The sequence below is a fragment of the Chiloscyllium punctatum genome, chromosome 13 (assembly GCF_047496795.1).
Source record: "Chiloscyllium punctatum isolate Juve2018m chromosome 13, sChiPun1.3, whole genome shotgun sequence".
Taxonomy (NCBI): Eukaryota; Metazoa; Chordata; class Chondrichthyes; order Orectolobiformes; family Hemiscylliidae; genus Chiloscyllium; species Chiloscyllium punctatum.
Window position 1 is genome coordinate 96,679,694 of NC_092751.1, and position 13,369 is coordinate 96,693,062.

The 13,369-nt window shown below is 39.5% G+C and overlaps 1 protein-coding gene across 17 annotated transcripts in view; it reads right to left on the bottom strand.

The window, feature by feature from the left end:
- LOC140484688 (disks large homolog 5-like) overlaps positions 1 to 13,369 on the bottom strand; it is a 218,127-nt gene that overhangs the window by 46,142 nt on the left and 158,616 nt on the right. For 11 of the 17 annotated variants that reach the window (XM_072583361.1, XM_072583358.1, XM_072583357.1 and 8 more), the window contains 4 exons: positions 8,169 to 9,194; positions 4,078 to 4,261; positions 2,199 to 2,352; positions 1,634 to 1,747 (listed from right to left, as the gene is read on the bottom strand). In XM_072583361.1, the coding sequence (XP_072439462.1) occupies positions 1,634 to 1,747; positions 2,199 to 2,352; positions 4,078 to 4,261; positions 8,169 to 9,194 (1,478 nt within the window). The remainder of the gene's footprint in view (positions 1 to 1,633; positions 1,748 to 2,198; positions 2,353 to 4,077; positions 4,262 to 8,168; positions 9,195 to 13,369) is intronic. The other 6 variants (XM_072583360.1, XM_072583359.1, XM_072583356.1 and 3 more) reach the window with 2 other exon arrangements.

Consider the following 13,369-nt stretch of genomic DNA (forward strand, 5'->3'; position numbering starts at 1 on the left):
CTGAAAACATTTTTGACATTCAACTTGCACTCAGCTTTGATTATTCAACCCTCAACTAAGTATCTGACTTCATGTGCTGTTCACCATCTCTGTACGCTGTCTTTCTTAGCCACTCTTCTGTTCAAATTCTTGCCACTACCCTTTCCATAATCATCTATTTCAATGCTTTCTTCACTGGCCCCACTCCCTTTAGCAGATCCAAATAGTGAAGGAATGGTGACAGTTTGGGAGTGTGTGTGGAGTGAGCAAGGGAATTCGCACATAGTGGTGTTCCTGTATGTCTGTTGCCCTTCTCCTCCAGGTGACAGAGTTCAATGGTTTAAAAAAGGCTGTTGAAGGAAGTTTGGCAAATTGCTATTTGAGGTCCATCTTGAATATGGAACACACTTCTGTCATTGTGCATTGATGATGGACTCAGATGGCTTTTAAGGTGCTGAATGGAATGCTAATCAAATGACCTATTATGTCCGAGATGACAAAAGCAAAATACTGGAGCTGCTGTAAATCTGAAATAACAATATAAAGTCTGACAGAAACTCAGCACGCCTAGAGACAGACACAGAGTTATCATTTCTAGTATGACTCTTCGGACTGAAAGGAGATGGGAAGTGGTGCTTTTATGCTGATGACAGATGGGGAGGAGCAGCAAGTGGAACAAATTGTGAGACTGCCCACAGCAAAGGACAAAGTGAGTTCTAACGGTTGGTAAAGGAAACAGAAATATAAAATGATGTAAATTAGAGTGTGAAATGGAGAAAATGGGTTTGCTCTGCCAAAAGGTTAACATGGGCATAAAATGGTTTATCGAAAATGGCAAACAACGGACAAAATGGAGGTGTTGTGCAAGTCAGTTACCCAGTCTGCAATTGATCTTGCCAGTGTAAAGAAGTCCACACGGTGAGCACAGAATACAGTAGATTGGATTGAAAAAAATTAAACCACTCTTTCTCTTTTGCTCTGGGCACCCTCACAATCTTTTCCATTTGCTCCTCTTCCCCTCAGTCAGCAAAATTAAAACCATCATGCTCCAGCTGTTCAGTTCTGAAGAGCCATACTAACACAAAACATTAACTCTACTTTTCCCTCTAAAACTGCTTCCAGACCTGCTGAGTTTCTCCAGTAGTTTCTGCCTTTATCTATCCTGGATGATGTTGAACTTTTTGAGTATTTTTCAAGCTGCAGTCACCCTGCAGCATTTGGAGTATATTCCATCACATTTCTACCCTACCTTGGAGATAGGGATAGGCTTTGGAAAGTCAGATGGGGAGTTACTTGACACAGAATTCCTAACCTCTGACCTTCTCTTGTATTCACTGTATTAGCAAGACCAGTTCAATTAAGTTTCAGGTCAAAAGTTAACACTACCACTTCCCCATATGCATCCCCCTTCCCACAACCTGTCTCTTTTGTCAAGCGTTTGTTCACTTTCCTAACCAGTTTCTCCGAAATTGAGTTGCCCAGTAAATTTTTGAGCTGTTGTTGCAAGATTACTGGTGTATCCAATGCAATGTCATTTTAAATGTCTTATTTTAAAAGCTGAAACACGCTGTACGTATTGTGTCACTTAAAGGTTTTCTTGGTAAGTCTGGTTCAGCCAGTCTAAAGCTATAATGAATGTTTCAAGCATTCTCACCTAAAACTGTCAAAGGCATGCACAGATTCTGGAAAGCAAATTGCACTCTGAGGCCTATGCCGGGTCCGTGGAGAACCATTAAAGCTTTCAGTTGGTGAATGGTTTCTTGCCCTACTTTAAATAGGAGGAAAACAAACTGTAAGTGATTTAAAAAGGTTTCCTGATCTGATATATAATATGTGAGCCAGGATTTCTCTCCTAAGAATAGAAATTTGGTATAAACGTTCTTAACTGTTCAGCAAAGGATTTTTACAATAAAAATTCTCAGTTATATATTATTTGGACAAAATGGTTTTAAAATACCTGTTTTAAGCCACTTACATTGAATCAAACCCAAGACTTTGGACTTTAATCAGTATTAAAATACATATACCTTTAATTAGTAAAGTTCAACTATTTGTACTGCGATGTAGGCAGGTTAAAGTTTATTTTAAAATTGGTTATAGAAATATGCTTTTCAGGTGCTGAAAGATCATTATCAGAGCACTTTTGCTAAATACTCTTTTACAAAAACTTCGAAGTAGACAAGACACATTGCTAGCCAAATCTAATGGGTAATTAGTACCTATGCTGCTGTTGGGGATAGCACATCTGACTAGCCATGGAAGGATAGTTGCTACTGTGGACCATACGACTCCGAACCGTGAAGAAAGGAACGTTTGGATTTCTCAGGACAGCTGTCACAGCTGGACAAGGCACAAAATTTCTCTGTGCATTGCCTGTATACGAAAGGTAGAAATCATGTTTAAATGGTCACACGCATTAAACAAACATCTTCATTTGTACATTCTTCAATGAAAAATATGGAACAAACTAAAGTAGCAGAAGTGAACAATGTGCAAGAAAGCTAACGGCTTTTTTCAAGCTGTTATTCAATTAGAAAAATAGAATTCCTACACAGAGACAGGAAGGCAGCCTGTAAAAGTTTAATACTTGACTGTCTGTCCATGGAAGATTTAGTTATATAGTACTTATTTAGTTCATATAAAACATCTTTCACGATTTTGAACATCTTTTCCAAATCCCCCTTTCTCCTCCCTACTCCTAGAATTGCCACCTAGAATTGAATTTTAGCTGAGGCCGAACCAGTGATTCGTAAAGGCTTATCTTAACATGCTTGTATTTGTACTCCATGTCACTGTTTGTAGAGCCAAACATTTTGAACAACCTTATCCACACAGAGTTGTGGAATCAAAGAGTTGAGTCTGCACTAGTCAAAAACAACCACCTAACTATTCTGATCCAAGACACGCAAGTGTATATCGAGATACTTAAATGTTGGGGGTTTCTGACTCTACTACCCTGACAGGCAAAGTTCTGGATTCCCACGCCACTCTCTGGTCGAGAAAATGCTTCCTCGTGTGCCCTTTAAACCTCCTGGCTCTCACAAATCTATTTCCACATCACTGGTCCCTCCATCAAAAGGAATAGGTTCACCCAGTCTATGCCCTTCATAATTTTATACGTCTCAATCACATCCCCCTCACCCAGTCTCCTCTGCTCCAAGGAAAATAAGTCTATCCAATCTCTTCTCATGACTAAAATTCTCCAGCCCAGGCAACATCTCCAACCACTGCAACCTCTCCAGTGCAATCACAATTCTCCTATCACGTAAATTCCAGAACTGCACACAATACACAAGTTGTCACCTAACTAACATTTTATACAGCTCCAGTATCACCTCTTTACTCTTAAACTCTTATACCTCGGCAAATAAAGACAAGTTCTTAACCACTTTATCTAACAGTCCCGCTATATTAAGTAACTGGTAGAAATGCATACCAAGGTCCATTTGACCCTTGGTGCTTCTCAGAATCCTGCTGTTCATCACATATTCCCTTGCCTTGTCTGTCCTGCCAAAGCACCTCACACATATATGGATTGAATTCCACTCGGACTGCCATTTTCAAAGACGTGTGTATCTCTCTGTTCTACTCCTCCTTTCAAATTGTACAAATCAGTTTATATTGCCTGTCCTGACTCTTCCTTTCAAAATGCAGCTGCAATAAATTTGTAATGATTGAGATTTACATTTGCAAGTTTTTCTATTTGGTCTCTGTTTTAAGTTACTACATATCAACTAGTACAGATGCAACATACATACAATCAGAACTAGTAATATTTAACTTATTTTGCACATTAATTAACTGAAATCACCTGCATTTTGCATTTATACATTGTTATATTCAATTAGGCCATATGTTGAGTTTTGGCTGGCCAACAACATTTAGATTTAGCAGAGTAAATATATTAATTTACTGACAAACAATAACTCTCAAATGTCCAAGAGCTTTGAACACATTTTAAATCATATTTTAAGAGCAGCTGAAACAAGAATGATTCAATTGCAAGAATTAAAACATTAGAAAGGCTTAAATCTGTATCTTACTCATATGTTTTACAATACAGCACCAAATATCCTGAAAATTTCTTTATGAACTAACCTGCTGATGGTGGACTATTATAGACAACTGGTACATAGCCACTACTGTGCCTATGTGAGCGTTTTGGTGCGTTTTGGTGCCATTCGTGTAGTTCCAAAGAGAGGCGTTCTTCACTTGAATTGTACTTGAGAATAGGGGAGCAAGATGCATGACTCTCATAGTGTGATTGGGGGTCAATATTTTCCTGCAAATATAAACAGTGCCATTCAAATCATCTGTAGTATACAATTCTTCATGGAAAAACAAGAGGGCTTTCAGATTCTTTTCTGAACTTTCTTCATGTGTTTCCAGCACCTTGTCAGCTTTTCTGTAATAGCACCTTCATTACTTCATACCTCGCGAATCTCTCTAGGTACCACAATGTAATTACCATATTGAAAAGGGAACATACTCCTGTCAATGCTTCTCTTCAACCAAGTATGTGAGCAGAGTTTGCTCAGAATTTCCCTTTTGCTTTATTTCCAAGTCTCTGAACTTTCTTCAACCTCCTGCCATTCTGGAGCTTAGTATGGTAACAACATTCCTCAAATCTTCCTCAAAATCATTTCTACTATACTTTTGGAACCTCTTCATTTTCAAAAGCACTTCGCAGAGAATTAGAACATAGAACATTACAGTGCAGTATAGGCCCTTTGGCCCTTGATGTTGCACCGACCTGTGGAACCAATCTGAAGCCCATCTAACCTACACTATCCCATTCTCATCCATATGCCTACCCAATGACCATTTAAATGCCTGTAAAGTTGGTGAGTCTACTACTGTTGCAGGCAGTGTGTTCCATGCCCCTTGCCTGAATATTTCCTGAGAAGTTTTCTACATGCAACTTTAGCTAATTCTCACGTTGCATTTTTCCAATTCAATGCAATTAATAATTTGCTTCCTTTAATACAAATCCTGATACCGGTCATTGTACATTTAATTTGCTCTCGCTGACAATAGGTGAACAAAGAATAGCATCATGGCCAGCACAGCCATAGTGGGCCAAAGGGCCTGTTCTATGTTCTACAAAGACACAGTGAGCGATAAACCTAAAATTCCAGCTATTTCTCCCTCTCTATATCTATTTCATTAAAGTACAATTTTTATATTGATTACCTGTGGTATCACTGACCAAACCAGCTGCATGAATGTATGACATTTATACAGTGTGAAGGAACAAAATTCAAACAAGGAGCAAATGTCAACGATTTTGCTCAAGTTCTTGTGCTGCATGTAATGGTGGCTCTGAAAACAAGCTCTCTGGCTGCATTGCATTTTCCAGTTTACCAGAAGTCTACTTCTGACTAAGGACATTTCCGAGAACTTGCTGGAAAAAAAAAGCCCACACTATGATTTAAGAATAAATTACATGTTAACAAGATAATTTGAAAATTTTAAAATACATTCAACATTTGAAATGTATTTGGACAAACACATGGATAAGAAAGATTTAGAAGGATATGGGCCAAGTGCAGGAAAATGGGGTTCGTGTTGATGGCATTTTGGTTGGCACAGACCAGTTTGAGCCAAAGAGCCTGTCTCCGTGCTGTAGAACTCTACGACACTGCTTGCACATGTGAAAGCAGGTACTGTCTCAAAACGTAGACAAATACACTTGAAATCAAGATGCCTTTTCCTAGGAGATGGGGTTGCTATTCCAGGTGGGCTATTTATCTTGTAAAAGAGGTTTGCTTCAGAAATAGGTTATCAATATGCCAGCTTGTAGCATACTTTTGAGTGCAGAAATTGTTCCATGGATGACTGGACACGAATGAATTACCGTTGGGAATATTTTCAGCCTGAGATGCTCACTTTGCACAAATACATTTACTAAATTCAACACATATTCGATTTTCTTTTATTGCAAATGGTAAATCCTTAAATACTTCATTGCAACACATGGTGCTCATTTGCTGATGTCAGCACAAGACAAACTTTGTAAACAGGTCAAGTCAACTGCAGCGAGTTTAATTCTGTATCCTGAAACATCATTGCCCATAATGCAGTGGTTAACTATACACTCTACAAAGAGCAAAACTTGGGTGCTCAGCTGGAAAAATGTCTATGGCCAGAAAGCTTTATGGGGTTCACCAAATCTTCTGCCACAACTTGGCCGGGTGGCACAGTGGTTCAGTAGTTAGCGCTGCAGCCTCACAACACCAGGGACCTAGGTTCAATTTCACACTCAGAAACTGACAACATGGAGTTTGCACATTCCCAGTGTGTGGGTTTCCTCCGGGTGTTCTGGTTTCCTTACACAGTCAAAAGATGTGCAGATTAGGTGGATTGGCCATGCTACATTGCCTATAGTGCCTAGGCGTGTGCAGGCTAGATGGGTTAGCCATGAGGAGTGTGGGGTTACAGGGATAGTGTCTGGTTGGGATGCTCTTCAGAGGGTCAATGTTAACTCGATGGGCCAAATGGCCTGCTTCAATATTGCAGGAATTCTATGCATTTCAGCAGATCAAAGTTTAATTTTCAGTCTACTTCTCCGTTTAGTTGTTTTTGCGCCATAAAATGGGACGTTTTAGTATATTGCTTAGGACAATGTTTTGCTGCGATGGTTCCTACTGTTAAAACACATGTTCAAACACGTTGCTCCAAGTCTCACTTAAGTACCAAGGATAAACAGCATTGATAGAACTGGACACCAGCAAGGAATCAGCACCCTAAGGAAAGGTGACTGGGGGAGAAATTTAGCAAGAGAGATGTATTATTTTACATCCTGGTCAGATGATTAGCCCACTATTTTTTTAATGTTCTCTTACAACACTAAATTCAAAATTTTCCTGGTAGCAATGTATTTGTAATGATCAGAAAGATGTAAGCTTCATTATTTTGACTGGTTTCCACGCCGACTGGGCTAAGTTTCAAAATGACCTAACAAGGCACTGTTGTTGAGACCCTTTTTGTGTTTGCCACACAACATCAGATTGGAATTATCCATACACCATTTGATTACTTCAATTCTGATTCCATGTCCTCCAGTTGCTTCTGTATTTTTTCTGACTAAATTAAGCCAAACAGAGCACCTGGCTCTGGTTGGGAAAATCAATTCAAGAGTTGTCCAGATAGATGTCCAGAATGCATTATTTCTCAACACAGATTGTAAACTACGCCTTTTCTCTGATGCGAAACTGGGCCAATTAGCCATGCGATTACTGAGATCCTGGCTGATCAGTGAGATAACTTCATAATCAAGGGTCAGTCTATTACAGGAATTATCCTATAGATAATAAATGCTCTCAAAATTCTGCCTGACAAAAACTGCCCTTCCATTAATAGGATGTCCAATGCAATTAGTAGGCCAAATCTGGATGAGGTTCCTTTGTCTTTATCCATTGATTCTATATTTTCTCATGTGAATTTTAATTAGTAACATATATCAACTGATTAAGATTACTTACTTAGTTTTGTTAACTCTCTTTCCCCTAGCAATAACAGTAATATATTACCTGCATGGAACTCAATTATATTTCATGATTTGGTAAATTTCATCACATTGATGACGACTCCACTCTTCTTAACTCTCATGAAGAAGCAGACAATAGTCAGTGCTAGGATTTTTATGGACAACCAATACACAGTAGACTCCCAAGAAGTGTTTTTAGTTCTGCAGCTGTTTAAGGGAGAGTCATGGTTTAACTATAATCATCACCAACTTCAAAGGACTCTCACCATTAACTCACCTTTACTATGTCAATTATACACATACGCAAGAGTTAAAAGCCTCATATCTGGTGCATGTCCACCAGTAATATGTTGGATAAGACTTTGCACCAATCCACATCCTCATCACACCAGTCAGTCATGTTTTATTTCAAAGCATGACAATCAGGCTTCTCTCGAATGGTTGAAGCTTGAGATTTACAAGCAGCTGCCAATCTATAGAAATATCACTCCAAGTCATAACTGTAGATCTTAGTCTCTGATTGATCTCTGGACATCAATTATCAAGCATCTTCCCACAGGAATTGCCTGAGGACAGCTTTAAAATTATAGTTGTAAATATCATATCTTGAACCTACACGTCAATAAAATTACTACCACACATGATGATCTTAAAACAATGACAAAAATTTGTCATTCACAAATCAAATGTCATTGCTTACCTGAGGGGACGGTCCAGAGATAATCAAGGGAGCAAGTTTGCTTGGTCTTAAAACAGGAGCAGATTTTGGTCGCCGTCTGTTCACAGGTTCCTCCTCAACTCTCTGGTTACCTTCTGATTTCTCAGAAGTCCTTGAAGGTACTAAAGCAGTTCCCTCTAAGTACTGAGCAGGCTGATAGTGGCCAGCCTTCATATCATGAACTTCATATGTTGTCTCTTGTTTTATTCCAAGGGACACAGGGGATTTAGGCCCTGTGGGGCTGGTTGGAGGTGACCCAGTATTTATTGTAGAGTCTGAAGTAGAGCTAGCTTGTTGTTTGTGTTTAAATTTGAATGAATCACTCCTTTTGGGTGGTGTTGGAGGTGTTGAACCAGATTCACTCTTTGATGACTGAAAAGAATGCGTCTGCTTTTGTGTTGGAGAGAGATAATCCATCTTTGGGGGAGTTTGTGGCCTTTTGAAGGTATCTGGATCGAAGATAGGCTTCCTTTGTTTTGGCAGTTTGAATATGGAGAGTTTTCCAGGTTCAGAAGGTGAAACATCCACCATTGTTTTTGGCCAGGTGCCACCACTGTGTTTAGAATTATGCCCATTTTCTGCATCTGTCTCCACCACCACACAATCCGTAACTGTTGGGTCAAACGTGAAGCGTCTTTTATCATGTTCTCCAATCCCATAACCTTGATCAGGAAATAGCTCTGGGCTGAAAGGGCCAGGTTTGTGGTCTGAAAAATTGTGGCAAGTATGATCAGCTGTCCTATGTGTATTAGATTGCAAAGGACAGCTTGAAAATTGCTTATGTTCACAATAAGTGCCACCTTCATGATTGGCTCTATCATTTTTGCTGTCAAGTAAGCTCGAGTCTGTAGTGAAAATGTCAGTCTGTGTTGAACTGTTATGTTTCAAGTTTCGGGTATTAGGAACCTGTACTTCCGATTCATGAATCCTACAGTTTCCAGATTTCTCAGATTCCTTTAGTGTTTCAAGTATATTCTGTCCACTCCAAGAGGAACTCTGAGGAACCACCTTCAGAGACAGAAGAAAAGTACACACTTTAAGTAATTCACAAGGCTACTCAACTAGGACCTGTCTTTTGCAGCTTGTGCTCAAAAATATTGACTCAACAGTTACGAAGACTGCATCAGATTTTTGTGTAATTAGAGTAAAAATCTAGTGCAGCAAGAGGCTTATCATATCAATTGCAAACTTTACAAACCTTGCTAGGGATAGATGGCCTAACAAATGGTAATATATCAAGAATGAAATTTTACTATTTCTTAATTTTTCATACAGATTCCCAGTGCATATTTTGCGTCCGTGAGTGTTAACATGATATATCCACTGTAAATGGTGGACAATATCACTGATATTTCCCAACATAATCAAAGGAATTACAGATACAGGGAATTAAAAAAGCAATATTTAACAATTTTCTCTGAATAGCAGTAGTTGTGTTGAAGGAGATGGCATGAATGGACAATCTGGCAGCTGGAACAACACAGCAAGTCAGATAGCGCCAAGAGGTGGAGAAGTCAATTTTTTGGGTATTAACTCTCCTTCAGGACTAGATGTGGGGATAGGGAGAGCTACAGATGAAGAGGGGTGGGTAGTGGGGTGGGAGGAGTAGCAGAATAGTGAGGTAGTGAAAGGTAGACACAGGAATTGGGTACGACCTGGTTGGTCGATGGGAGGGATGAATCCAGTTGGTAGCTAGAAGGAAGGATCAGTAGGTGGAATGTAAGGGGAGGAAGTGGGGCTGAAAAGGGAGGCGGAGTTGGGATAGAGCTATGCATTTAACATGATAAATGTTAGCTTTGTAGTATCCGTCCAAAACAGTTTGAAAGTTCATCTCCAAATACACGTATAAACATATTTAGATACTGTGGACCAGAAGAACAAATGGTTGAATTTGCACAGGTATTAAAACCATGTATGCAGGATAAAGGTAATTGCACTTGATCAATCTGCAAAACTTTCACTGGAAACTGCATCTGTCCAAAATAGTTGTACTTAATAATTGCAAATTGAGTCTCTGCAATTGATTTCTATAACAATTTAAAATGTTTAATTGTGAATTGTTTGTTAACTTCCATAGTGTGTGTGGAATGAATAGTGGGGATGGTAGTTTGAAATAATGTTATTCAAGTACAAAATTCAAATTGAAGGAATTTCAACTAAGCAGTTATCAGAATTACAATCAGTTCCTTTAATTTTGATGACGAATTCAGCTTAATTTTGGACAATTTAATGTATTTCCATACAATTTGTCTGTATATGTCTGCAAAGTCTGTCCACCTAACAAATTATGATGGAAATTGAAAAAACCGCAGATGCTGGAAATCAGAAATAAAATCAAAAACATAAATTACTGGAAAAACTCAACAGGTCTGGCAGCACCGATGGAGAGAAATCAGAGTTAATGTTTTGGGTCTTTTCTTCAGAACTGATGGGAGCTAGGAAAAGGTTGATATTTATGCAGAAGATGGGGTGGAGGGAGAGTAAATGATAGGTGGAGACAGAGCCCAAAGAGAGAGAAAAACAGATGGACAAACAAGAGAGTAGTTAAAGGTCAGTATGTAGAATGGTTAGTTGCTAATGGGGGCTGTTAGTAGCTGACATTGAGTTGTGTGGGGTAGCTGCCTATGCGATGACAAAAACCTGGTGTTTGGGGGCCTACTAAGGACATGGTCTCATGCTCTAAAATTGCTGAAGTCAATATTAAATCCAGAAGGCTGCAGAGTTCCGAAATGGAAAACAGAGTGCTATTCTTTTAGCTTGTGCTGAGCTTCCTTGGAGCACTGCAGCAAGCCTGACACAGAGATGTTGGCCACGAAACAGAGTGGTGTGTTTTTGCAGATAGAACATAGGTACTCTGCAAAGAGTCACCCAGTCTGAGCTTCATTTCCACAATGTAGAGGGAACCACATTGTGAGCAGTGAATAAAGGAGACTAGATTGAGTGAAGTGCAGGTAAAGAGTTGCTTCACCTGGAAGGTACGCGCTGTGGATCTGTCACTGGACTTGAAACATTAACTCTGATTTCTCTCCAGAGCTTTTCCAGCAGTTTCTGTTTTGTACTTTAAATAGATAGATTATCAACCATATTTTCAAACGAGTTCTTCACACGCTGCAAAAGTACAGTTTAACAGTGCAGTTTCTTGGGAAACCACAAACGGAACAAATATGTGGTGTTTCCTCATGTCATACTGCATGAAGCTACATGGTGATTGCTATTCACTTTGAATTAAAGCAGAACTAAAACTATTGCTCTAATGTCATACATTTTTCAGGGTGGTATCATGATGCGTGCAAGGCATATTCAAAGAACAAAGACAATCTTTAAAGACAGGTACAATATCTTTCTTCGATGTTTTACATTTTCTGCACATCTGGAAGCATTTTCAAGTGTGCAGATTCAGGATGGGGAGAGTGCCAGAGCTGCTGTAACACCAGCACTGATTTGCCAAAGCGCCACTCGTGCTTACATACTATATCTAACTCAACACAGTAATTTTTTTGAATCAGTGTTTCAGAATTCCATTACCTTACCAGCCTGACATCTCTCATAAACTGGAATATAATGCCTAGTACGTCTGGATTAAATTTTAACAAACCCATGGTTTTTTTGTTGGTGTCACAGTTCCGACACCGATGTCCCTTCCCTCCTAAATTCTTATTTGGACTACTCCCCATTAGTATAGTGTATAGTTAGTTAATCGTGCTCAGTTAACTGCAGAAATCTAAGAGATGTCAATTGCTTAGAAAGGTAAAGAAGCCTATTGCTGGATACTTCTACTATGATGAAATCCTTTTGTTCAGGCTGTTTTCTCTTTGAAGCTGTGAGGAGAAAGTTAGTTGGAAAATGATAATATTGAGGGAATGTGGTGTTACAGTGATTATTACATTCAACTTTGCCTAGGAACAAGGGCAGAGCCTCTTGCGATGTTTTCAATACGTCACTCAGAAAAGTTGAGGGTTACCAAACAGTCATTCTTCAACAGTAAGTTGGAGGCAGTGAAGCTAACATTCTATGCTTTTAGGCTGCTGGCCTGGTGTTTAGGTTAAGACAATAAAGGTCCATTCCAACGTAGAGACCTTCTAGGAGCTAGTAGGCGAAGCTAACTGTTTGGAGTTCGGGCTCAGGAAAAGCTCTGGTAACTGTGGGGCTCGGAAGAAGCCTCCGAGCCATTAATAGCTCATTGCAGCTCAGAGTGGGGATAAAGAAAGCCCAAAAGAAATGTGTGCTTGATGCAGGTGAGAACGAGTGGAGTTTGGAGTTGTACTAGATCGGTGAAGCCAGCTGTTGCAGACTAGCTGGAATTGGGCCTGTGAATAGGCAGTGAAGCACAGTTCTAGGAAAGGTGTGCGAACTACCAGATGTGCTGAGCAAGTCCATGACAGAGCCACTTTTGAGACAATTCCAAAACTCAAAAGAGGAGAACTGCAGAGTCTCTTGCAGAGATGACAGAAGTTTCAATGCGATTTAGAGACTTACATAGTCATTAATGCTTGGGAGATTGCTGATAAATTCATTAGATTAGATTACTTTAGATTAGATTACTTACAGTGTGGAAACAGGCCCTTCGGCCCAACAAGTCCACACCGCCCCGCCGAAGCGTAACCCACCCATACCCCTACATCTACATCTACATCTACCCCTTACCTAACACTACGGGCAATTTAGCATGGCCAATTCACCTAACCTGCACATCTTTGGAGTGTGGGAGGAAACCGGAGCACCCGGCGGAAACCCACGCAGACACGGGGAGAATGTGCAAACTCCACACAGTCCTGAGGCGGGAATTGAACCCGTGCCGCCCATCATCATCACATTCATTTGGATCTGTCTTGACCACATTTGCTGTTTGATTTACTATGTATGGCATTTGACTATTGTTTGTCTATTACTCATATTGTGTTAATTCTGATTCTTGAGAGTACAAATTGTACATACATTGTAAATTATATTGCTATTCTAATTTGCATTACTGTTCAAGTTTGTAGAGTAAACTTTATTTTGTTTTATTCAATGTCGAGAAATCTTGTATATTTATTCTCTTAGTAAGTACTTGGGATCTCTCATTTTGCCTATTTTAAAAAATATACTGGTCTTTGGCCAGACTGCAACATAAAATTGGTGATCTGGTCCGGGATCATAACATTCCTGAAAATGGATTAAATAATCGCTGTATTAAATCCTAA